This window comes from Oryctolagus cuniculus, chromosome 10 (assembly GCF_964237555.1).
Source record: "Oryctolagus cuniculus chromosome 10, mOryCun1.1, whole genome shotgun sequence".
Lineage (NCBI taxonomy): Eukaryota > Metazoa > Chordata > Mammalia > Lagomorpha > Leporidae > Oryctolagus > Oryctolagus cuniculus.
In genome coordinates this window covers 56,200,176-56,226,536 of record NC_091441.1, presented here as the reverse complement: position 1 = coordinate 56,226,536, position 26,361 = coordinate 56,200,176, and the positions used below count along the sequence as shown (strand labels likewise).

At 40.1% G+C, this 26,361-nt stretch overlaps 1 protein-coding gene and 1 long non-coding RNA gene across 4 annotated transcripts in view; one reads left to right on the top strand and one right to left on the bottom strand.

Annotated features, from left to right (window-relative positions):
- GREB1L (GREB1 like retinoic acid receptor coactivator) overlaps window positions 1–26,361 on the top strand; it is a 288,635-nt gene that overhangs the window by 181,104 nt on the left and 81,170 nt on the right. For 2 of the 3 annotated variants that reach the window (XM_051852063.2, XM_051852060.2), the window contains exons 9-12: window positions 21,808–21,936; window positions 23,879–23,995; window positions 24,596–24,715; window positions 25,755–25,892. In XM_051852063.2, coding sequence (XP_051708023.1) covers window positions 21,808–21,936; window positions 23,879–23,995; window positions 24,596–24,715; window positions 25,755–25,892 — 504 coding nt within the window. The remainder of the gene's footprint in view (window positions 1–21,807; window positions 21,937–23,878; window positions 23,996–24,595; window positions 24,716–25,754; window positions 25,893–26,361) is intronic. The other variant, XM_051852064.2, reaches the window with a different exon arrangement.
- Window positions 1–26,361, bottom strand: part of LOC108177133 (uncharacterized) — a 39,900-nt gene that overhangs the window by 934 nt on the left and 12,605 nt on the right. The window lies entirely within an intron of this gene.

Below are 26,361 nucleotides of genomic sequence, written 5' to 3'. Positions count from 1 at the left end.
ATGTTTAGCTTTTTCATAATAAACATTGTTACAGACTTTTTGAAAACCCCTTGTAGAACCAGTTGTACCTGAAAATGAAAAACAGTTCAATTTTAATGAGCAGTAATACAATTATGATTGTATCAGGAAAAATGTTTTGAAAACAAATTTTGCTCTGAAAGACGAGATCAAGATTCAAGCCTTAGCAAGGAGTCCCCCAGTGTGACAATGAGACAGAGATGAGGGGGGAAGCTGAAGAGTATGGGCCACATCAAAGTGAACACAAGTGGCCAACTATTGGGCCAATATTCCTTTGTGCCCCTTGTTGAGGGTGTAAGGAAATTAGTTATTAACAATTTTAGCTATAATCCAGAGAACTCAATGGAAGAAAGTGGCTTTGTAAATGAGACTTTGCATCTAAAACTATTTTGTTAGTAAACTGTGTGTATAGATTCCTCAACAATAATTTTCTTTCTCCTGGTGCTTGTTGACCATCATAGGCTGTAAGAATTTCATGTTGGCACTAGGCTATGATTATAAACATTGGAATATAGAGCATCTCCTACTGATAGTCACCGTTCAGTCGAGATTCCTTTCTCCTTAACCCTAATCTGCAGTCAGTGACTGCCTGTAATCGTTTTTGAGCCAGAGCTGTGGGTCCATATGTTGCCTAGTATTTGAAGAAGGGATTAATTTACTATTCACACAGCTTTATCTTGAGTTACACTTGCCAAGCTCTGGGTGTTCTGTTTTATCTGGCTTGCCCCTTGTCCCTTGAATATTTTCTCGTAATGTGTTTATGTCATGATAATTCATCAGATTTTAGTCAACAATCCCAATGGAAAACCACTTTTGCTAAAGAAAGCTGTACCTTTACCACCTACATTATACACATAGCCTCACTGCCCCCACCCCTACCCCCTAACCTCCCCCCCATATAAACGTGTTGTGTTTAATCAGGAGAATGCAAGAAAAGGTGAAAAAAAAATCTTGGCTTAACACAAGATCTTGGAAATTTCTGTACTTTCTTCTAAAGCAGAATTGGGGGACATCTGACCCTGGGCCTTATAAGGCCTGCAAAATCATTTGGTCTGGCCCTGCCAAGGCCACCCTAGGCAGGACTCAAAATTCAGTAATTCTATAGCAGGCTGATTTTTAAGCTGATGGTTCTGTATGGTCCACAAATAGTGCTATAAATATCCAATGACCCTTATCAGAAAAATGGTACCTAACACCTATTAAAAAGGCCTTATTGTTGTAATATCTGCAGTTAAGTATGTGAATGATTTTGAATTAATTTTTCTGTGTGGTGAGGTGGGAGTCCTGGAGAGAAGCAAAGACAAGCATGACATTGGATTTGTTGTGGAAACTGTAAATAAGAGTGGAGCAAGACCTTTGCTGAAAGCAAAGACATTATCTGTCTAGAATTCTCTGCTCAGCAGAAATGTTTGAAAAGTAAAGGTGAATCAGACATGTTTAGGGACAAGTATAGTGGGTAAGACACCGTTTGGGGCCCCTGCATCCTGTATCGGTGTCTGGATTTGAGTCCCAGCTCTACTCCTGATTCCAGTTTCTGCAAACGTGCACCTTAGGAGGCTGAAGGCGATGGCTCAAGTAGTTGGGTCCTTGCTACTTATGTAGGACCCCAAATGAAGTTTTGGGTTCTTGGCTTCAGCCTGGCCCAGCCCTGGTTGTTGCAGGCATTTAAGGAATGAACCAGCAGATAGAAAATCTCTCTCTGCCTTTCAAGTAAATGAATGAAGACGTTTTAGACAAAAGATGAAACAATTTACCACCCGCAGAGCCACTGTACAAGAATTGTTAAGGAAGTAATTCAGGTAGATGGATAATTACACAGATGAAAATCTGAATCTGTATGAAGTATTTGAAAACCACAGAAAATAGTATCTGCATACAGTTCTTCCTCTTACTTAAGTCTATTTAAAAGACACTTGACTTGGGGCTGAGGTTGTGGCATAGTGACTAAAGCCACCACCTGCAAGACAGGCATCCCATATGGATACTGGTTCAAAACCCAGCTGCTCCACTTTTGATCCACCTCCCTGCTAATGTGCCTGGGAAAATAGCAGAAGATGGCCCAAGTGCTTGGTTTCCTGCACCCATGTGGGAGACCTGGAAGAAGCTGCAGGCTCCTGGCTTCAGCCTGGCATAGCCCCAGCCATTCCAACCATTTAAGGAGTGATTAGCAGATGGAAGATATTTCTCTCTCTCTCTTTCTTGATCTCTTTCTCTTTCCCCCTCTTTCTATGTAACTCTGACTTTCAAATAAAAGTAAATCTTTTTTAAAAAAAAGACAGTGGACTTATACTAATATGACAACAATATATTGTGAGGTTTATAATTTGTACAAAACTAAAGTGCATGCAGAAACATAAAGGCTAGGAGGGAAGATACATAAGTATTCCATCGTAAAGTTCTTTTATAACAATTTCCCTGGATCCAAGGGGGACACATTCCAAGACCCAAGGTGAATACTTGAAACTGCAGATAATATTGAACTCAGATAGTACTGAGACAAACATTGTGATACTAAGATGATTGACATAATAACCAAGACAGCTACTAAGTAATTAAACAGGAGGGGAGCATATTCAACAAGAGGACAAGAGATGATGGATGTCTTGGAAGAGATGAAGTAGAATGGTGTAAGATTTCATCATGCCACTCAGAACAGCAGTCCACTTAAAATGTGGCTAAAGGAATTGTTCATTTCTGAAATTTCCATTTAATATTTTTAGATTATGAGTAACTGAAACCATGGAAAGCAAAATTGTGGATAAAGGGGGACTACTGTACTGTTCATGAAGTTTTGCAGCATCACTGGAGTTTTGCTATGTTAAGATATATGTTAAAAACTCTAAAGCAGTTAACTAAAATTGTGGGGAGCAACTGAGACTAGACTAAGTTACTGGAATTAAGACTTATTCTATGCATCTGCTCTCCCACAATATGGTGCTGGGAGAGGAGGAAACAGCTTCTACACAGCTGCCTTTCGCCAATTTGACTGATAAGCTGCAGGAGCTGATCCTGCTCCTGATTGGAGGAGAGCAGCGTGCTCGGCGTGTGGGTAGCAGAGTTGGGATTGGTGGAAGAGGACTATAAAAGAGGAGAGAGACAACATGCACCAGGAACATCTGAAGGAACACCTGAGCAGCCCCCGAGAGAGCCGGCCAGCGGTGTGCCGCTCCTCTGCGGAAGCGGGGAAAGTGGCAGGGGGTACCGCCCCTCCACAGAGGTGGAGGGGTCAGCAGCCAACCCGGGAAGGACCAGCAGCAAACCCGGGAAGGGCCGAGCAGACGAAAGAACAGCGCAGGTTCCTGTGTCGTTCCTCCGCGAATGGGGGAGCGACAAAAATAAACAGCAATTTTAGTTAATAAACATTAATAGAGACAAATTGAAATCATAAAAAATTGGTTAATTCAAAAGAAGGGTGAAAGAGGAAAAAAAAGGGACAAAATATAGATAGGACAAGTATAAAGCAAACAGCAAGACAGTAGGCTCAGACCTAATTACATCAAAAATCAAATTCAATCTAAGCACCCTATATAAAGGCAGAGATTGTCAGACTGGGTGAAAAAGAACCAATTCTATGCTGCCTATGTGAAATACAACTAAAATATAAAGACACAAGTAAATATAAAATTATTTTTTAAAAACTACAGAGCTAACACTAGTCAAAAGAAAGCTTGAGTGGCTATATTAAAATCTGGCAAAACAGGCCGGTGCCGCACCTCACTAGGCTAATCCTCCGCCTTGTGGCACCGGCACACCGGGTTCTAGTCCCGGTCAGGGCACCGGATTCTGTCCCGGTTGCCCCTCTTCCAGGCCAGCTCTCTGCTGGGGCCAGGGAGTGCAGTAGAGGATGGCCCAGGTACATCCTTGGGGCCCTGTACCCCATGGGAGACCAGAATAAGCACCTGGCTCCTGCCATCGGATCAGCATGGTGTGCCGGCCGCAGCGCGCAGGCCGTGGCGGCCATTGGAGGGTGAACCAACGGCAAAAGGAAGACCTTTCTGTCTCTCTCTCTCACTGTCCACTCTGCCTGTCAAAAAATAAAAAATAAATAAATAAATAAAAATAAAAAATAAAAATAAAAATCTGGCAAAACAGACTTCGGAGCAAAGGTTAAACAGGTAACTTCAAAATGATAAAGGGGTCAAGTAATCAAGAAGACACAACAGTCCTAAACATGTATGCACCTAATTAAAGAGCTTTGAAATACACAAAGCTAACACTGATAAAATTATTTTGAGAAATACATAAACCCACAACGTTAGCCATGTGTTTCCAGACCCTTTGCCTAGTAATTGTTAAAACAGGTAGACCGAAAATCAGTAAGAATATAAACTATTTGAGCAACTTTGTCAGCCAATTTGACCTAATTGACATTTGTATAAGGTGACTTCAAAAAGTTTGTGGAAAAATGGAATTAAAAGATAAGTTTTTAAATAAAAATTGTACATATTTACAGGGTACTATGTAATGTTTTTGTTGTATATAGACATTTTGTAATATAGAATTGGTGAATTTATCCTTTTAAGCATTTAATGTTTATTTATAGTGAAAGCATTCAATTCGGAATTTTTTTTAGTAGAGAAATATACAGTACATTAACACTACCTATAGCTTCCCTATTGTGAAGAAGAACCCTGGAGTTTCTTACTTCTATCTAGCATAATCTAATACCTATCAATCAACCTTTCTCTATCCCTCCCTCCCTGCAGATAACTTTATTTTGATGCAAAAAATTTTTAAATCCGTGCAGCATCTTTCATAAAAGACATTTCCTACAAACTTTTTTTTTTTAGATTTATTTATTTATTTATTTATTTGAAAGTCAGAGTTACATAGAGAGAGGAGAGGCAGAGAGAGAAAGAGGTCTTCCATCCGATAGATCACTCCCCCAGGTGACCGCAATGGCCGGAGCTGCGTCCATCTGAAGCAGGAGCCAGGAGCTTCTTCCTAGTCTCCCACGTGGGTGCAGGGGCACAGGGACTTGGGCCATCTTGTACTGCTTTCCCAGGCCATAGCAGAGAGCTGGACAGGAAGTGAAGCAGCCGGGTCTCGAACCGGCGCCCTTATGGGATGCCGGCGCTTCAGGCCAGGGCATTAACCCGCTGTACCACAGCACCAGCCCCCTACAAACTTTTTGAAGACTTCTCATAGATCACTGTACCCCATAACAGAATACAAATTTTCTTCAAGTTCATAGGAATTTTACCAAATCAGAGAGAAGAAAACACATGTTATATGCAGATGAGAAAAAATAAGCACAACCTTATACTTATGGGCCATAAAACAATTCTTAACTTTAGTGAATTCAAATCATAAGTTATGTTCTTTGTGTAAAGAGAATTTAAGTTAGAAATTGGTGGCGGCATTGTGGCATAATAGGTTAAGCCTCCTCCTGCGGCACTGGCATGCCATATGGGTGCTGTTTTGAGTCTTGGCTGCTCCACTTCCAATCTAGCTCCCCTGTGTATGGCCTGGGAAAGCAGCAGAAGATGGCCCAAGTGCTTGGGACCCTGCACCCATATGAGAGACCCTGAAGAAACTTCTGGATTCTGGCTTTGGATCTTCCCAGTTCCAGCTGTTGAGGCCATTTGGAGAGTGAACCAGCAGATGGAAGACCTCTCCCTTTCTCTCTCTCTAACTCTGCCTCTCAAATAAATAAATCTTTTTAAAAATAAAATAAAATTAAGTTAGAAATCAATTACAGAAAGATCTCTGGGGAAAAAAATCCCCAGATATTGGAAAAATAAATAACACACTTTTGAGTAACCGGTGGACCAACAGAGAAGTCAAGAAATTAGCAATATTTTGAATTAGGACAAAATGAAAAAACAACATATCAGAATTTGTGGCTACCACTTAAGTAGTATTTAGAATGATAGTTATAGCACGAAAACCTATATTAGGAAAAAAAAGTCTCAATTCAGTGAACCCAGCTTCTACCTTAAGAAACTGGGAAAAAGAAAAGCTGATCAAACCCAAACAGAAGCAAACAGAAGAAAGACCCAAGTGGCAAATATTAAACTAGAAAACAGAAAATGAAAAGAAAAAATCATAAAAATCAGAAACTGATTCTTTGAGAAATGTTAATGCAATTGATAAACCTCTACCTACATTGGTAGGAAAAGAAGAAGGAAGATACAGAATATCAAAATTGGAACGAGAGAGGTACTATTACTAAAAGTTCATATAGTATTAAAAGAATAAAGCCGGTGCCATGGCTCACTAGGCTAATCCTCCGCCTTGCGGCGCCGGCACACCGGGTTCTAGTCCCGGTCGGGGTGCCAGATTCTGTTCCGGTTGCTCCTCTTCCAGGCCAGCTCTCTGCTGTAGCCCGGGAGTGCAGTGGAGGATGGCACAAGTCCTTGGGCCCTGCACCCCATGGGAGACCAGGAGAAGCACCTGGCTCCTGCCATCGGATCAGCGCGGTGCGCCGGCCACAGCGTGCAGGTCGCGGCAGCCATTGGCCATTGGAGGGTGAACCAATGGCAAAGGAAGACCTTTCTCTCTGTCTTTCTCTCTCACTATCCACTCTGCCTGTAAAAAAAAAAAAAAAAAAAAAAAAGAATATTAAGATAATAAGACTTTTTTGACAATAAATTTGATAATTTGATAGTTTAGAAAAAATGAATAAATTCCTTGAAAGACTCTAATTATAAAAGCTTATGTCAGAAGAAATAAATAATCTGAATAGCCTTATATCTAGTAAATACATTGGAAATGTGGTTAAAAACCTTTCTTCAAAAAAAATTCCAGGCCCAGATAGCTTTACCAATAATCTCCATCAGGCATTTAAGGGTGAAATAATATCAATTCTACACAAACTCTTCCAAAAAATTGAAGAGCATGAAGTATACCTGGATTTAATTCTGAATCTGGTTCCTATCCCAGCTTCCTGCTAATACACAGCCTGGAGGCAGCAGATGATGGTCTCAAGTGCTTGGGTCCCTGCCACCCACTTGGGAGACCCAGATGGAATTATGAGTTCCTGGCTATGGACTGGGCCAGCACCAGCTTTCTGAGCATATAGGGAATAAAGTAGCAAATGAAAGATCTTTGTCTATCTCCATCTCTGTCTCTGTCTCTCAAATAAAATGAAAATAATTTTTTAATGTTTTTAAGCAAATTCATTCTATGAGACCAGCATTTCCTTGACACTAAAATCAGATTTCTCAAGACAAAAAAAAAAACTCAAAACAATGTCCCTCATGAAATAAATGCAAAATTTCCTGATAAAATTTTATTGAATCCAACAATATGTTAAAGGGTAATACATTAGGACCAAGTAGAGTTTAACTCAGCGATGCATGGATGGTTGGTTTAACACTTGAACATCAACCAGTTTATCATGTTAATAAGCTAAAAAGTAAAGCCATATATTTATCTCACAGATACAGAAAAAAGCATTTGACTGAATCCAACAACTTTTCCTAATAAAAATAATAAACTAGAAAACTAAGGGAACTTCTTCAATCAGCTAAGAGAATTAAAAAAAAAAAACAGCTTACATACTTACTGATTAAAGAATTGAAGAAGTAAACTATCTTTTAAAGACCTTGTGATCATCTATATAGAAAATTCAATAAAATCTACAGAAGATGCCTTTAGAACTACTAAGTGAACTTAACAACATTGCAGGATACAAGAACAATATACAAATATCAATTGCATTTCTATATGCCATCAATAAACTATTGGGAATCAAAACATGAAAAACTGATAGCATTTATAATAGTATAAAATATGAAATATTAGAAATAAATCTGAAAAAAGGTGTGAAAGTATTCTACCCTGAAAACTAAAAAGTATTGCTGAGAAAAGAAGACTTACATACATTGTAGAGATTCCTCTTGTTTTGGATTGGAAGACTCAACTAACTTAAATGTCACCTCTCTCCAAATTGACCTTTAGATTCAACAAAATCCCAATCTAAATCCCAGAATTTTTATTATTGGTAGAAATTTTTTAAAGATTTATTTTATTTATTTGAAAGACAGAGTTACAGAGAGAGGTAGAACTGGAGAGAGAGAGGTCTTCGATTTCATTGGTTCACTCCAAAATGATCACAATAGACAGAGCTTAGCTGATTCAAAGCCAGGAGATACCTCCAGGTCTCCCATGTGGGTACAGGGCTCCCAAGGACCTGGAACATCTTCTACTGCTTTCCCAGGGCCACAGCAGAGAGTTGGATTAGAAGTAGAGCAGCCAGGACTTGAACCAGTGCCCATATGGGATTCCGGCACTGCAGATGGCAGCTTTACCTGCTATGCCACAGCACCAGCCCCAAGCTTTTGTCTATCAATAAAAATAAATTAGAAAAAAAGAAAACACTATGGTAATAATGGAAGTTGATCAGAGATCCCATTCACAAAATTCCCAGATACTTAATATTTTGGTGCTATCATAAATGTTTTTAAAGTGCATTTCATATCTGTTTGCTGACAGTTTACAGAAATACAACTATGCTTTTGTGTATTGATTTGTATTAACTAGAATCTTTTTTAGAAGATTTATTTATTTGAAAGAGTTAGAGGAGTCAGAGGCAAAGAGAGATTTTCCATCTGCTGGTTCACTCTCCATATGGCTGCAAAGGCCGAAGCTGGGCTGATCCAAAGCCAGGACCCAGGAGCTTCTTCCGGGTCTCCCACATGAGTGCAGGGGCCCAAGGAGTTGGGCCATCTACTACTGCTTTCTCACATCATAGCAGAGAGCTGGATCAGAAGAAGAACAGCCTGGACTCAAAACTGTCCCCATATGTGATGCCAGTGCTGCAGACTGGGGCTTTAACCCACTGCACCACAGTGCCAGTCCCTATTATAGGTAGAAATTTTTAAATATCTTTAAAATTTATTTGAGAGGCAGAGAGAGAGAGAGAGAGACAGAGAGAACTCCATTTGCTATTTTATTCTCCGAATGCCCACAATAGCAGAGGGGCAACAGTAAGGAGCTGGGAACTCAATCCAGATCATGCTTATGGGTGGCAGGATCCCAACTACTTGAACCATTGCTGTTGACTCCTAGGGTTTGTATTATTAGAAAGCTGGAATCAGAAACAGGAGCCAGGAGTTGAACCCAGGCGCTCTAATGTGGACTGCAAGCATACTAACTGGCACCTTAACCACCAGGACAAATGCCTGCCCCCCTGGAAATTGGCACATTGATTTTAAAATTCATATGGAAAGCTGGTGGACTTATAATAGCCAAAACAACTTGAAAAAGAAAGTAAGTTGTAAAGCTAACAATATTTTCAAGAAATATTATAAAGCTACAGTAACCAAAACAACATTGTACTGGCATAAAGATGCATAATATTCTGTTCAATGGCACAAATAGGAAGTCTAGAAATAAACCCAGACATGAGTTTACTGCTGTGTTTTTCAAAGGCACAAAGACAATGCAGTAAAGAAAGGATAACCTTTCTGGAATAATTGGATGTCCACATATAAACGCATGAAACTTTGATCCTTATCTCACACGACATACAAAAATTAAATGGGCGATAGATCAAAATGTAAAACCTAAAACTATAAAACATCTAGAAGAAAACATGAAAAAATATTTGTGACCTGGCTTAGGCAAGATTTCTTAGTAGTATTACCAAAAGCACAATCCATAAAAGAACAAATCAATAAATTAGATTTCATTAACTTAAAAACTTATCCTTAGAAGATACTGTTATAAGAGTGAAATGAGAAACCACAGCCTGAGAGAAATTCTTTCCAAAGCATACAAAGGAATTGTGTCCAGAATAAAGACCTTTAAAGGTCAAAAAATAAGAAAGCAACCCAAGTTTTTAAATGGGACAAGATATAAAGATAGTGATTAAGCAACATGAAAAGATGTCCTGTGCCATTAATCATTAGGAAAATTCAAACTTAAATAATACCATTACACACTCACTAGAATGAATAAAATTAAAAGACTCACTATACCATATTATCTATTTGGTGAGAATAGAGTTAAAGTGAAACCCTAATCATTGCTGACAACACAGAATAGTAAAATCACTTTGGGGCAGGGGATTGACAGCTTCTTAAAAAGTTAAATATACACCTGCCATATGGCCCATCCCTCTCACTCCTTGGGATTTACCCAAGAGAAAAAGAATATATGTCCATACAAATGCTTATATATAATATTCATAGCAATTTTCTTTGTAATAGTACCAAACTAGAAACAATCTAAATGTCCACCGAAAGGTGAATGGATAAATAAATGGTTATATATCCATGCAATGTAATGCTAGTCACCAGTAGACAATAATGAGCTATTATATTCATAATTATGTGATGAATGTCAAGATAAATTTGACTAGTGAAAAAAAAAGTAACCTAAAAAAAAACTAACACTGTTTAAATCATTCCATATGAAGCTCTAGGAAACAGTCATCTGCAGTGACAGAAAGCACAGGGAGGAACCACAGAATCATAAGGAAACTTGAGGATAATAAATAAATTTAAAAATTCACTGTTTTGAATGTGGTGATGGTTTCATGGGCATAAACATACATCAGAACTTACAAAGTGTGTACTTAAGTATGTGAAGTTTGTTGTCAATTATACTTCAATAAGGCTATTTTTAAAAATCAGCAGCATAAGAATTGGTTAGGACAGTTTGATTTAATATTAAGTTTAAAGGAGCGATATATCCTTGTTTTTATTAAAGACATTTATGGGCCTAGCGCTGTGGCACAGCAGGTTAAGCTGCTACCTGCAGTGCCAGTATCCCATATGGGAGCCAGTTCAAATTGTGGCTGCTCCACTTCTGATCTGGCTCCCTGATAATACTCCTGGGAAGGTGATAGAAGATGGCCCATTGCCCCCAACAAGGGAGACCTCTAAGAGGCTTCAGGCTCCTGGCTTCCACCTGGCCCGCCTCCAGCCATTGCACCAATTTTGGGAGTGAACCAGCAAATGGAAGATCTCTCCCTCTGTCTCCCCCCCCAACCTCTCTCTCTCTCTGTAACTCTGCCTTTCAAATAAGTAAATAAATCTTAAACAAAAATAAAAAATTTAAAAGGCTTATTTATTATCTATTTGAAAGGCAGAGCAACAGACAGGGAGAGACAGAGATCTTCCATCTGCTGGTTGGCTCCCCAAATGGTCCAATAGCCAGATCTGGGCCAGGCTAAAGGCAGGAGCTCCAGGTCTCCCACATGGGTGGCAGGGGCCCAAGTACTTAGGCAGTCTTCTGCTGCCTTCCCAGGAACACTAGCAGGAAGCTAGATCAGAAGCAGAGCAGCTGTGACTCAAATCAGTGCTCTGATATGGGATGCCAGCATCTCAAGTGTTGATGTATTCCACTACTCCACAATGCAGGACCTCATGTACTTATTTTGAATACTAGTTCAATTGAATCAAAAGAAAATATAGCTAACATGAATAACTGGTGCAGCCGGAGTGCAATAATAAAATTATAGTGTCTATATTATGAGTAATTACTCTAATTGTTCTTTGTGAAAATAAGTCCAGTGCTTACCCCTAAGGGTAAAGCTAAAAACTTGCCATGGGGCTCGTTGGCAGGTACAATGCAAGTGGTCAGTTTAAGTTCATAATTGATCATAAAGATAGGGTTAATTGTCAAAGGGATCACATAAATAAGACCAGTGTCTGCTAATAATAATTGATAGAACTAAAAAGGAGAGAATGATCCAACATGGGAAGCAGGATACACAGCAGACTCATAGAATGACAAATGCCCTAAACAGCACTCTGGCCTCAGAATCAGCCCTTAAGACATTCGGATCTGGCTAAAAAGCCCATGAGGGCATTTCAGGCATGGAAAGCCAAGACACTGTGGCAACAAATGACCTACATGTAAGATCTCTGTGAGTGAGATCCCGGTAGAAAGAAGGGACCATCAAAGAAGGAGGTACCTTTCTCTGAAGGGAAGAGAGAACTTCCACTTTGATTATAGCCTTGTCTAAATAATGTCAGAGTTTGTGAACTCAAGAGACTTCCATAGCTTTGGCAGCTCATGACAAGAGCCTCGGGTGATTACTAACATCATAAATAAGAGTGTAAATTCTTGAATCAACAACATAAGTCACTGTGCACTTGCTCCCCATGTAAGACCTCTGTCCTTAATGTGTTGTACTATAAGAATTAACAGTAAAACTAGTCTTCAAACAGTACTTTATACTGTGTGTGTCTGTGTGGGTGCAAACTGTTGAAATCTTTACTTAGTATAGAGTTGATCTTCTGTATATAATGATAATTAAAAATGAATCTTAATGAAGAATGGGATGGGAGAGGGAGTAGGAGATGGGTTGGTTTGCAGGTAGAAGGGTGGATATGGGAAGAACCGCTATAATCCAAAAGTTGTACTTACAAAATGTATATTTATTAAATAAAAGCTTTCTATTAAAAAAGAAAATAAGTCCAATGTATTTTACACAGGAAATAAGCGAATTATTATAACTACTCTTTTTTTTTTTTTTTTTTTTTTTAATGAGAGAGACAGACAGCTCTCATCTGCTGGTTCACTCCCTAAGTGTCTGGGACTGGTCCATGCTGGAGCCAGGCACTAGGAACTTAATACAGGTCTCCTATATGGATGGCCAGCACAAAAGTACTTGAGCCATAACCTGCTACTTCCCAAGGTGTGCATTAGTAGGAAGCTGGGATCAGGAACAGAGTTGGAACCTGAACTGAGGCCTCCAAAATGAGATGTGAACTCTTTAAACCAGCATCTTGGCTGCTAGGATAAATGCCCACTCCTAGAGTCTATATCTTACTTAGGTGTCAAGGGCAAAAAGAGGGCTCTTAAAAACTTAAATTCTTGATTATCTGGAAAACTTTATCAAGATTTAGCAAATCAAATATGTATTGAATGCCTACTGTATTCTAGGTATAGTCTTGGTTCCTGTATTTAGTAACATTTTACATATCATGAAACAGATTCCAAGGAGAGTTATTATGAGTGTACTTCAAAAAGTTCGTGAAAAAGCAATTAAAAATTAAGTTTATTTGGGTGCAAACATTTTTTATTTTTTTGACAGGCAGAGTTAGACAGTGAGAGAAAGAGACAGAGAGAAAGGTCTTTCTTCCGTTGATTCACCCCCAAAATGGCCGCTACGGCTGGCGTGCTGCTGCCGGCGTGCTGCGCCGATCCGAAGCCAGGAGCCAGGTGCTTCCTCCTGGTCTCCCATGCGGGTGCAGGGCCCAAGCACTTGGGGCATCCTCCACTGCCTTCCCGGCCACAGCAGAGAGCTGGACTGGAAGAAGAGCAACAGGGACAGAATCCAGCGCCTAGATTCGGCGGACTAGAACCCGGGGTGCCGGCACCATAGGCAGAGGATCTGCCTAGTGAGCCGCGGTGCCGGCCGGGTGCAAAAATTTTTAAATCCATGCATATTAGAGTTTTTCAAAAAGTTCATGGAAAATGTGTATTATGAAAAAACTATGGGTCTATGGGTTTCAAAACCTTTTGCACCAAAATAAACTTATCTTTTGATTCCATATTCCATGAACTTTTCAAAGTACCCTCATATCTGGCAAAGAAAAGAGCTAGTAAGTGGCTAAGATTAAGACTCACTCTTTCTTCTTGCTACTTAATTGGCTCCCTTTATATAGAAGCTTCCCCCCCACCCCCCATGATTTGAGGCTAACAGAGTTATTGAACTGCTGTGATTTGGGGCTAAACAGAGTTACTGCACTCTTGTATAAAGTGGATAAGAAGATTAATTTGGCCTTTTTCCATTTTATTTCTTAAGCCACACTGTGACAGACATTGTCCAGACAGCTGAGAATGCCCTCAGGAGCTCATGACCTGGTGGAAGAAACAAGAAGTTGTAAACTACTATAGCATAGACAGCAGAGCTGTGACTTGCTCAAGGAATTTTTCAAGCTGGTGAATCTTCCCATGCTTAAAGTTCCCCCTTTATGTGGATATGAAATTACTGACAGAGAGAAAGTGGCCTTGGAGAGGTGCAGATGCTGAGTGCAGCTTACTACCTAAGCACTAGGTTCTGCTCAGTAGCCTCACAATCCTGTGGCTCAAAGTCCTCTCAGGGCAAGATCACAGGGGACCACATTTTGGACATTCAGCCCTGCTCCTAAATAATCAAACCACTAGTGTTAAATGCTAGCTATACAAATACTACCATACGCATGTGCAAGGTGGTAAAGATTACGGTATAACATAAAATAGTATTTGTATTTTGGAAAGTTCACTCTGACCTTATCTACTGCTTCTCTGTACTTCTTTTCTTTCTATCATTTATATGTCCTATAATTTAAATGTTAATTAAATAAAGATATAATAAAATCAAATAAATTTTCAGAAATTAAAAATGGAACCATGGAATCACATTGTTGAAATAAATAAAAGGTATGGAGAACACCAGTACTTTGGTAGACAGAAGAAGAATTATATAAAGACAGTACTTACCTTGTTTGCCATTTTACCCATTTTATCCTAGTAAGGTTCATGACACATGGTAAGTGCTAAAATAAGAACTGTGGACTAAATATGTAAATGTAGTGGTAAGATTCAGTATAATAAGTACTGAAAAATGTCTCTTGGATTTGGGAATTATATCATTGATAATTTTCCAGAAGCAGTTTCATTGGAATGGAATTAACATTTGAAATCAATATATATTATCTAAAACTGAATAAATACTTTGTATATTTAAGAAGTACTTTTGCAATGGGCATTGAGGCCCAGCAGGTTAAGCTTTAGAAGATTTTGATATTGGCCTTAGAAGATGAATTGGGAAATATTCCCTCCTGTCTCTTTTTGGGAAGAGTTTGTGAAGGAGTGGTATCACTTCCTTAAATATTGGTAGACTTCACTAGTGAAACATTCTGAGCCTGGACTTTTATTTATAGATAGTTGTGGGATTTTTTTTTTTGTCTTACTGCTTTTTTTTTTTTTAAGATTTACTTATTTATTTGAAAATCAGAGTTACAGAAAGAGAAAGACATACACAAGGAGATCTTCCACCTGCTGGTTCATTCCCCACAACAGCCAGGCCTGGGCCAGGCCGAAGCCAGGAGTCAGGAGCTTCATCCGGGTCTCCCATATGGTGGCAGGGCCCAAACACTTGGGTCACCTCCTGCTGCTTTTCCCAGACCATTAGCAGGGAGCTTGATTGGAAGTGGAGCAGCCAGGACATAAACCAACAACCATGTGGGATGCCAGTATCACAGGCTATGCCACAATGCCGGCCCCTGTCTTATTGTTTTTTGACAAACTCAATCTTTACCTGTGATAGGCCTATTCAGACTTTTTGTCTTTTCTTGAGTTAATCTGGCTTATTTCTGTTCTGGAAATGAGTCCATTTCCATTCTAATTATTTAGTTAGAGTTGTCTAATCTGATGACTGTATTAGTTTACGGGGCTGCCTTAGCCAAGTACTAAGAATGAGTGGCTTGAACAACAGAAACTTATTTTCTCACAGTCTTTGTATTTACAGGGCAAGGATATCTCCCCATGACTTGTATTCTTGTGTTTTCCCATGGCTGACGTGCACATGCACCTCCCTGACATCTCTCCTTTCTTTGTAGGACAGCAGTCATGGTGGATTAGGGCCCACTCTATGACCTCATTTAACCTTGGGTACTTTTTCAAAGACCAAGTCATCTCCAAATACAGTCAGGTTCTTAATCTTTTCTTTTTTTTTTTTTAATTTATTTATTTTTTTTTTAATTTTTTTTTATTTTTTGACAGGCAGAGTGGACAGTGAGAGAGAGAGAGACAGAGAGAAAGGTCTTCCTTTGCCGTTGGTTCACCCTCCAATGGCCGCCGCTGCAGCTGGCGCACCGCGCTGATCCGATGGCAGGAGCCAGGATCCAGGTGCTTTTCCTGGTCTCCCATGGGGTGCAGGGCCCAAGCACCTGGGCCATCCTCCACTGCACTCCCTGGCCATAGCAGAGAGCTGGCCTGGAAGAGGGGCAACCGGGACAGAATCCGGAGCCCCGACCGGGACTAGAACCCGGTGTGCCGGCGCCGCAAGGTGGAGGATTAGCCTATTGAGCCACGGCGCTGGCTAGTCAGGTTCTAAGGTATAGAGTTAAGGCTTCAGCATAGGAAAGTTGGGCAGAGAAAATTCAGCCCAGAACAGTGGCATGAATTGTTCATAGCATTTACTGTATTTCATTTTTTTCTTTATATAGCTAAAAGTTTGTCAATTTTGTTGTTTCATTCAATAAACATTTGATTGATTTTCACTACTATTTCTCCAGTCCCTACTTCATTCATTTCTGCTCTAGACTTTGTTATTTTCTTCTTGCTGTTTGCTTTAGGTTTAGTTTGCTGTTCTTTAGTTTCTTAAGGCTACTGATTTGAATCGTTCTTTTTGATATATGCAGTTACAACCATAAATATATAGGACTTCTTTAGTGACACCCCATATCTAATTTCCTTTGTGATTTATTTGACCCATTGGTTATTTAGGAGTATGTTAGTTAATTTCCATGTGTCTGTGAATTTCTCAGTTTTCTTCTGTTACTGATTGCTCATTTCATTCTGCTGAGATCAGAGAATATATTTGTTTGATTTCAGTTCTTTGAGGTTCACTGAGGCTTGTTTTATGGGCTAACATGTGGCTTATCCTGGACGATATTTCCTGTGTCCTTTTAAACAACAGATATTCTTCTTTTCTTGAGGGAATGTCCTACTCCTACTGATATCAACTAGGTCTAGTTGCTTTATATTGTTGTTAAATTCATCTGTTTTGTTGTTGATATTCTTCATGTTGTTCTTTCCATTATTGAAAATTGATTATTGGAGTCTTCAACTATTATTTTTAAATGGATATTTCTCCCTTAATTTCTCCCTTAAGTTCTATCAATTTTTGCTTCATATATCTGAAATCCTATTGTTAGATGTATATATGTTATAATAATGTTTTCCTGGTAGATTCACCTTCTTATCTTTATAAACTGTTTTTCTTTTTTCTCTAATTTTTGCCTTAAGGTCGACTGTTTTCTTAGATTTATTTATTTGAAAGGCAAAGTTACAGAGAGGCAGAGAGAGAGAGAGAGAGAACAAGAGGTCTTCCATCTGCTAGTTCACTCCTCAAATGGCCCCAGTGGCTGGAGCTGCACCAATCCAAAGCCAGGAGCCAGGAGCTTCTTCCAGGTCTCCCACATGGGTGCAAGGGCCCAAGCACTTGGGCCATCTTCCACTGCTTTCTCAGGCCATAGCAGAGAGCTGAATCGGAAATGGAGCAGCCGAGTCTCAAACGAGCACCTATATGGAAATCCATTTGGGATGCTGACACTGAAGACCAGGGCTTTAACCTGCTGTGCCACCGCACTGGTCCCCCTCAACACAATTTCTAGAATAGTTCATCTACATTCCTAATTTGAGGTGCCATCTTCATATTATATTAAATTCTTGTGTATGTTTTTACATCTATTTATTTTTTTAAACAATCAATGAGATGGTTAATCTATGGCAAAGAGGCACGAGAGAGAAAGAGAGAGAGTGTGTATGTGTGCACGTGTGCACAAGAGTATGCTCCTATCTACTGGTTCATTCCCCAGTTGTCCTCAGTGGTTCCAGTCCAGGCCAGGGGCTGAAGCAAGGAGCCAGGTACTCAACCTAGGTCTCTAGTGTGGGTGGCAGGAACCCAATCACTTGAGCCATGACTGCTTCTTCCCAGAATCTGAATTAGCAGGAAGCTGGCCTTAGGAATCAAAGCTGGATATCTAACCCAGGTCTTCCAAATGGGATATGAGCATCTTAACTTCCAGGCCAAAAACCTATCCCTGCATCTATTTCTTTTTTTTTTTTTTTTTTTTTTTTTTTTTTTTTTTTGACAGGCAGAGTGGACAGTGAGAGAGAGAGAGAGAAAGGTCTTCCTTTGCCGTTGGTTCACCCTCCAATGGCCAATGGCTGCCGCGACCTGCACGCTGTGGCCGGCGCACCGCGCTGATCCGATGGCAGGAGCCAGGTGCTTCTCCTGGTCTCCCATGGGGTGCAGGGCCCAAGTACTTGGGCCATCCTCCACTGCACTCCCTGGCCACAGCAGAGAGCTGGCCTGGAAGAGGGGCAACTGGGACAGAATCCGGCGCCCCGTCCGGGACTAGAACCCGGTGTGCCAGCGCCGCAAGGCGGAGGATTAGCCTAGTGAGCCGCGGCGCCGGCCTCCTGCATCTATTTCTTACAATCTTTTTTTGTTCCATTCTCCTGTTTGTCTAATGCACCCAGACCCCAGTGTATTATTCACTGAAGTTTTATAACATATCATATTATATCATGTAGCTTCTAATTTTTTTAAGGATGTTTGCAGCCATTTATTGTATGCTTATTTTTTCATATCAATGTAACATAAGTTTGCCTAGTTAAAATATTATATAATTCTAATACTAGTTCAGTAATATTATTTGGCTTATTTAAATTTTAAAAACTTGTTCATTTGAGAGACAGTGAGATAGAGACAGACAAACAGACATAGATCGAAGGGTTGCCTGTCCCTTGGTTTACTCCCCAAATGCCTGCATCAGCTAGGGTTGGGCCAGGCCACAGCGAGGAATCAGGAACACAGTCCAGGTCTCCTCTGGGTGGTAGGGACCCAATTACTTGAGCCATTACCACTGCCTTACAGGGTATGTATTAGCAGGAAGTGAATTCCAGGAATTCATTCTCATATGGGCATCCCAACCAGTGTCTCAACAACTAAGCCTAATTGTCTCCCTGATTGGCATATTTTTTACTTTGAATATTCCTGTTTGGAAACATGGTTGTGTGTTCATGTTTACTCAGGCCTATTTTTATGAACTTCAGAAGCACTTAAAAAATGTTAAGTATGCCTAATAAGAAAACTTCAAACAGATAGAATAGGCTCCAATGATTATCAACACAGGGCAATTATTACTTAATCTTACTGCCTCTTCAGTGTTTTAAGACAATCCTTAGACACTGTGTTCAGAAATATAAATTTTTTTCATATAGTTGCATACTTACTGATTAAGCTTATTCCTATGCATGTTAACAATAGATTGTTAATATACATGAAGACTTATTTCTGTACATTAATTTTGGAACCTTTCATTATTTAAAAATATTGGTCTATGCTTTTATTCATTTGAATAAATAAGGTGAGGCCTGCATTGTGGTGCAGCAGGTAAAGCTGCCACCTGTGATGCTGCCAACCCATATGATTTGTGTCCTGGCTGCTCCACTTCAGATCCAGTTCCCTATTGATGCCCTGGGGAAAGCAGTGGAAGATGGCCCAAGTCTATGGGCCGCTGCACCTATGTGGGACATGGAGATGAGGCTCCTGGGTTTGGCCTGGTCCAGCCCTGGCCATTGTGGCTATCTGGGGAGTAAACCAGTGGATGGAAAATCTCTGTCTCTCTCTGTCCCTCTCTCTGTCTCTCTCTCCTTCTCCCCACCCCTCCCCATAATTCTGACTTTCAAATAAATAAATAAATCTTAAAAAAAAAAAAAAAAAGGTGGGGCAGCACTGTGTCGTAGCAGGTAAAGCCGCTGCCTGCAAGGCTGGCATCCCATATGGGCACCCGTTTGAGTCCCGGCTGCTCCACTTCTGATCCAGCTCTCTGCTGTGGCCTGGGAAAGCAGTAGAAGATGGCCCAAGTCTTTGGGCCCTTGCACCCATGTAGGAAACCCAGAAGAAGCTCCTGGCTCCTACCTTCGGATCACTGCAGCTCTGGCTGTTGCGGCCATCGGGGGAGTGAACCAGCGGATGGAAGACCTCTCTCTCTCTGCCTTTCCTTTTCTCTTCTGTGTAACTCTAACTTTAAAATAAATCTTTAAAAAAAAAGGAGAGCGAGAGAGAGGCCAGTGCAGTAGTGTAGCAGGTTAAGCCACCGCACCATAGCACTGGCCCCCAAAATGAATAAATCTTGAAAAAAGAATGAATGAATGGAAGGAAGGAAGAAAAAACAAGGTGAATTACCACTCTTCATAATTTATTACCAGATTTTACCTATGTGTTTATCTGGACTGTCAGAGATATGAAAAAATTATAGGGATAAATCAGTATAATTGGCTACTAATCTTGTTCCAGACAACATGATTGTGGCCTGAAACATAATGTCCAACACTTGTAATGGCACAACAAACTTATTCGGGATACCTCTTGTGTAAGGCTCTCTTGTTAAGACGTGAAAAAAAAAAGAAAAAAAAAAAAAACAAAAAAAAACAGCTGCCTTCAGTTTCCTACAAGCTTGTGATGTTGTACTGGTATTTGCTAGCCTCTGTTCTTCCCACAGCCCTTGTCATCACTCCCTGGTGGTAAGAAGAACCGTAAAATTCCCGTCAGCAGGGAACTATTTAATTCTTTTGATTTCTTAGGGGAAGCACAGATTAAATGAATTAGGAATCATGCTATGGTATGAGTAATAGTGTTTTGTTTTTTGAGGATTTATTTAATTGAAAGGCAGAGTTACACAGAGAGAGGGAGACAGAGAGAGAGAGAGAGATGTTCCATCTGCTGGTTCACTCCCCAAAGAGGGCAATGGCCAGGCCAAAGCCAGGAGCCAGGAGCTTCTTCTAGGTCTCCCACGTGGATGCAGGGGCCCAAGTACCTGGACCATCTTCTACTCCTTTCCTAGGTGCATTAGCAGGGAGCTGGATGAGAAGTAGAGCAGCTGTGATTCTAACTGGTGCCCATATGGGATGCCAGCATTGCAGGCAGTTGCTTAACCTGCTATGCCACAGTACCGGCCCCAGAGTAATAGTTTTTTAAAAAGAAATTTCTAGTGTAGTATCATCAGTATCCTGTTCTTTAGAGCGCTTCGAGTATAATAGTCCCTGTGATACTTTCCTGTGTTAACTGATCTAGCTATTCTGCCAGAGCAGAGGTAGGGACTGTGAGACTACTCGTTTCAGAAAACTCCAATTAGCCTGAGCTTTCATCTCTCCCATAGCCAACCTCTGAAACAGCATGTGATTTTTGCAATTTCTATTATTATCTGAATCCAAATACATGGGAGTGATCCTGTGGATGTACTGGTAATGCAGTAAAATAATTCTAGATTATTCCAAAATTAAAGTAGCTTTGTTTTAGAGAAAAGTTCTTCTCCTAAATTACAATGAGTTAGTTGGTATGATACTTTTTAAATGGCAGACTCATTCTAGATAGAGATAAATATGCCAAAATATGTTTTGGGGCCGGCACTGTAGCATTGTAGGCTAAGCCTCCACTTGTGGTGCCAGCGTCCTATATGGGCGCTGGTTCATGACCCTGCTGTTCCTCTTCCAATCCAGCTCATTACTAATACACCTAGGAAAGCAGTGGAAGATGGTCTCAGTGCTTGGGCCCCCACACCCACTTGGGAGACAAGGAAGAAGCTCTTGGCTCCTGGCTTCGGATTGGCCCACTCCGGCCATTGTGGCCATCTGGGGAGTGAACCAGTGGATGGAAAACCTTTTTCTCTGTCTCTCCTTCTCTCTGTATGTAACTGTGCCTCTGAAGTAAATAAATTCTTTTTTAAATTAAAAAAAAATATGGTTTTGAGGGAAACTGTGGAAACAGTTTTCTGTGGAGCATGATGGTATCCTTGGTGACAGGGCATCTGACTTGACTGAGTGACTACTGCTACTTAAGGTAGTAATGCTACCTCAGTGTTGTTATAGGAATTGTGTGAATTCATATTACGTGCTTAGAATAACACAAAGCACATAGTACCTTCCAGTGTTTATGAAATAAATTTAAAAATAATAAAAAGTAAATACAGAGAAATTGACTTTCCGAATAGTTCAAGGAAAAAACTGAAATTTTACAGCCTACTTTTTCTCAACTCACACTTGTTGAATTAACTTCCTCCCTGCATATATAAACGGTTGCTAATTTAAACAACCTCTTTCATTTTAAAGATTCGCCAATTCTCAGTCCAGCTAATTCTGCAATCAATTTAAGTGGAGCTCAGGACCTGACCCGGAATAAGAATGTTGTGAAACCACTGGCTTTATCTTTGCAGGTTATAGGGAAGACATTTCCTGCAGGTGATGTTTTCCTCACTTATGTTTCTTTGATAAATACTTAGTGTATAAAAGACTTGTGTGCAATTTGACAAATTGATAGAATAAAACAGAAGCTGCTTCCACCTGCCAGTGGGCTATCTACAGTAGTGTATTACTGTACAAAGTTTGTGTTCTCTGTGTTCCAACTGCAAGAATCAGGGGATTATATTTGGCACACAAAAGAAACAAAGCAATTTGATTCAGTTCAACAAACATTTCTTGGGCACCTGCTGTGAATAGGAACTGAGGATACAAAGATAAATTAAGACTGAATCCTGACCACTGATGTCCCTGTAGTCTAACCTGGAGGGTGGGGGAAGAGCCTATATTAAGATATTCTCAAGGTACTGCAGCCTGCATGTTAGGGAATAATCAAGAGTGAATTCCTGGAGGAACCTGGTCTTTAATGATGAGGGGACACATGTTGTATGTAGGGTTGGAGAAAGGGCATTTCGAATTCAGGGAACATCAAGAACGAAGGTGAAAAGGAAAAGAAGGGAAAAGTAAGGGGGAGTGCACAGCATGATATGTGTAAAAACTTACCACTTTGGACTTTTTTAGAACTATAAAATGTTAAAATTCCATGAGTGGCAGGAGGTGAGCCAGTTGTGGGCAGGGGAATAGTCATTGGAAGCCAGGCTAAGATGGATGAATTTTTTTTTTTTATAACTTAAGGAGCAAAGGAATGACATAGTCATAGTCATAGTCCCACTGTGCCGCAACGCCTGCCCCACTGTTCATTTTAAGTATAATGTTTAATTGTATTTTTAAAGAGTCACCTTTTTAAAAAGATTTATTTTATTTATTTGAAAGGCAGTGTGTGTAAGAGAGAGAGAGAGAGAGAGAGAGAGAGAGAGAGAGAGAGATTCCATCAACTGGTTCATTCCCCAAATGGCCACAGTGGTTGCAGCTGAATCAGTCTGAAGCCAGGAGCCAGGGGCTTCTTCCAGGTCTCCCATGTGAGTGCAGGGGCCCAAGGACTTGGCCATCTTCAGCTGCTTTTACCAAGCCATTAGTGGAGAGCTGGATTGGAAGTAGAGCAGCCAGGACTCCCAACTGGCAACATAGAGGGATGGCTATGTTGCAGTTGACAGCTTAACTCATATGCCACAATGCTGGCCCCAAGTCATTTTCTGTTGAAAATACATACAGAAATATTTAATAGTGAGATGATTTGATAAATTGGTTTGCTTCAAAATAATCCAGAATGCGTATATGTGTATATGAGGTGGGGAAGGAGGTTTGGGGTATAAATGAAACAAGATGGGCTATGCGTTGATAAATATTGAAGCTGGGTGATGAGTATTTAGAAATTTATTAGTGGCCGGCGCTGTGACATAGCTGGTAAAGCCACCACCTACAATGCCTGCATCCCATATGGGTGCTGGTTTGAGACCTGGCTGCTCTCCTTCTGATCCATCTCTCTGCCATGGCCTGGTAAAGCAGTAGAAGATGGCCCAAGTCCTTGGGCACCTGCACCCACGTGGGAGACCAGGAAGAAGGTCCTGGCTCCTGGCTTCAGATCCGCCCAGCTCTGACCATTGCAGCCATTTGCCTCTCTGTAACTCTGCCTTTCAAATAAGTAAATAAATCTTTTTCTTTAAAAAAGTTCATTTATATTTCTCTCTCCTATATATATTTGAAATTTTCCATGGTATATAAGAATTTTTTTTCCTTCCTTCCAACCACCATCTCCAACTACTTCTTTGAAAATTATCCTAAAAGATCTCTTGGGACCTTGTAATTTCCTGAAATTATGGATGACATTTAATTTCAGTGAAGATATGACTTTGACGACCATAGTTGGTTTTACACAACTGGGCTGAGTCCTATCAGTAAGATTTCTTTGAACCCTAGAGTCTGATGATTGTGAGATGTCCTGTCCAGCTCTGTTGTGAGTGGCTCCTCTTCTCTTGTACTACAGATGCTGCTAATGGAAACAGTAGCCACGGAGGGAAGAGCAGTGCCCCGAGCTCCACGCTCCCCCGCCCAGGGAATTACTCTTTGTCACCAAGGCCTAGTCAGGCATCAGGAGACCAAGGTACAGTACCCATCTTAGAGTCTTTAAGTAATGCACTTAATAATGGCAAAGCGTGTTGCAAATTTTGGAACAGTGATTATCTGACAACATCCTCTAGGTTTTTCCTTAGCTTGTCATATAATATTTTGAAAGTTTATGGTTGCTGTGAACAGTAGTGATTATCTTTATGATTCTACATGGATGAGTGTAACTGGTGAGTAATGTTGAAACAAATGTATGCGGAAGTGTCTTGGAAAAAAAACATAGACTTTGCTGACAAAACTATAGGATTTAAAGTTCCTCTCTATTGTGTGACCATGGGCAAATCTGAACCTTCCTTACTCCAGTTACAAAATGGGTATAACAATAATGCTCATTCCACAACTTTAGAGTCATTGATAGAATCAAATTAAAGAATCCGGGTAAAATTGTAAACCAGCACATAGATGTTGGTGTGATGTTAGGTGCTAAGTTAGCTTGGCTTTTTCTAAATTTATCTTTAACTCTGGAAGGAGGACTTTGATTTTTCTGAGTGTAATTATCTATGGTCCTGTGTCACTTTGGCATTCCTTATGTTTTACAAAATGCTGAGGACAAAGCCATCTTTCTTTTTGCTTTCAGCTCCCATGTTCATTTCTGGGCCACCAAAGAAACGGCACCGAGGGTGGTATCCTGGATCACCCGTCCCCCAACCTGGTTTAGTTGTACCTGTTCCTACAGTTCGCCCTCTTTCAAGAACTGGTAAGATTTTAATAGAAGACATATTTTTTAAAGTTTTTTTCTTAATTTGCAGATATCCCTTCTATTCTTTCTCTGAACCTCTGAAGATAAACTTCCTTAACTAATCGTTGGGTCTAGTGGATTATCAAATTATTGATAGTAGCTACTATTTTGTCTCCATCACATTTGCCTTTCCTACAAGAACATATACCATCACAATTGATCTTAATTCAACCTTTAACTTAGTTTTAGCCCAAAACATTAATAAGCTATTCATTATAGAGGGCATAATGCTACCAACACGCCATCATAGAACAAAAAATGGACTTGCTTTGCCAGTGGTGACGTTAGATTTGCCTTCCTGTGTTCTAGTTCTTTATGTGACTAAGGCTTGTTATTTCTGGTCTTCATGCTTCAGTCTTTAGATGGAAATCTGAAAAAACAACTTGTTCTCCTTTATAATACCCAGACTCTGGCCATTTGGTACTCACACATTTAAATGTTCAAATGTTTGCCTACCTTGCTGTACTAAACACAGATTATTGTAAACATTAGTTTTATAGGAGCCTTTACATGTTTACATTTGTTAGAATAAATTGTTCTCTACATAGAGAACTTAGATACACAAAGAATCATGCCAGTATTCTGTGGTTGCCCCTTGGTAGTGTTGATCAGTGTCCTTCACACTTTACCATGCATTTCAAAATTTATGTAATGAGCAGAAATGTCTTTGATAATCTGGGAGAAAAAGATAAAATACAAAAGCAAAAGATTGCATGTGAAAGAAAAAAAAAAAACAACTAGAAGGAAAGCCACCAAAATGCTAAATAATAGTTATCTCCAGAGGATATGATCCTATCATATCATATTGACTTTTTCCTCCTTTAGTTTTTCTCACTTCTGATTTTGTATTATACGCATGAATTACTCTTAATTAAAAAACGAGCTTTTAGACTTCAAAGACTTATTTATTAAAAGCGTTAAAATTGCATTGCATTCTGTTGTATTTCATTTTTCTTCCATGATTAATGCTTCTTGTTGAACAACTTCTGTTTTCCAGAGCCTTTTTTATCTAACCCAGTTCCACAGACCCCATTAACTGGAATTTTACAACCTCGGCCCATTCCTGCAGGGGAAACTGTAATTGTTCCTGAAAACCTGCTGAGTAACTCAGGAGTTAGACCAGTTATTCTTATAGGTAAGGCAAAAGGAATTTCAAGTTGTCTGTTTTTTTGAATCTAGGAATGTTTCTCCATTTTACCGTTTGTATGTTTATTCATGTATTCATGAATATATTCATCTATCCCGCCACTGATTCTTTCAGCTTTTATTGGTCAACTCCTCATGCTACAAGGGTACTTTCAAAAAGTTTGTGGGGAATGAAATTAGATGTTTATTTTGGAGTAAAAAAATTTCTTTTGAAATGCTTTCATAGTTTTTTACAATACACATTTTTCCGCGAACCTTTGGAAGACCCCTGGTATATAGTAAACTTGTAATTAGAAGTTGAGAATAGGGCCGGCGCCGCGGCTCACTAGGCTAATCCTCCGCCTAGCGGCGCCGGCACACCGGGTTCTAGTCCCGGTCGGGGCGCCGGATTCTGTCCCGGTTGCCCCTCTTCCAGGCCAGCCCTCTGCTGTGGCCAGGGAGTGCAGTGGAGGATGGCC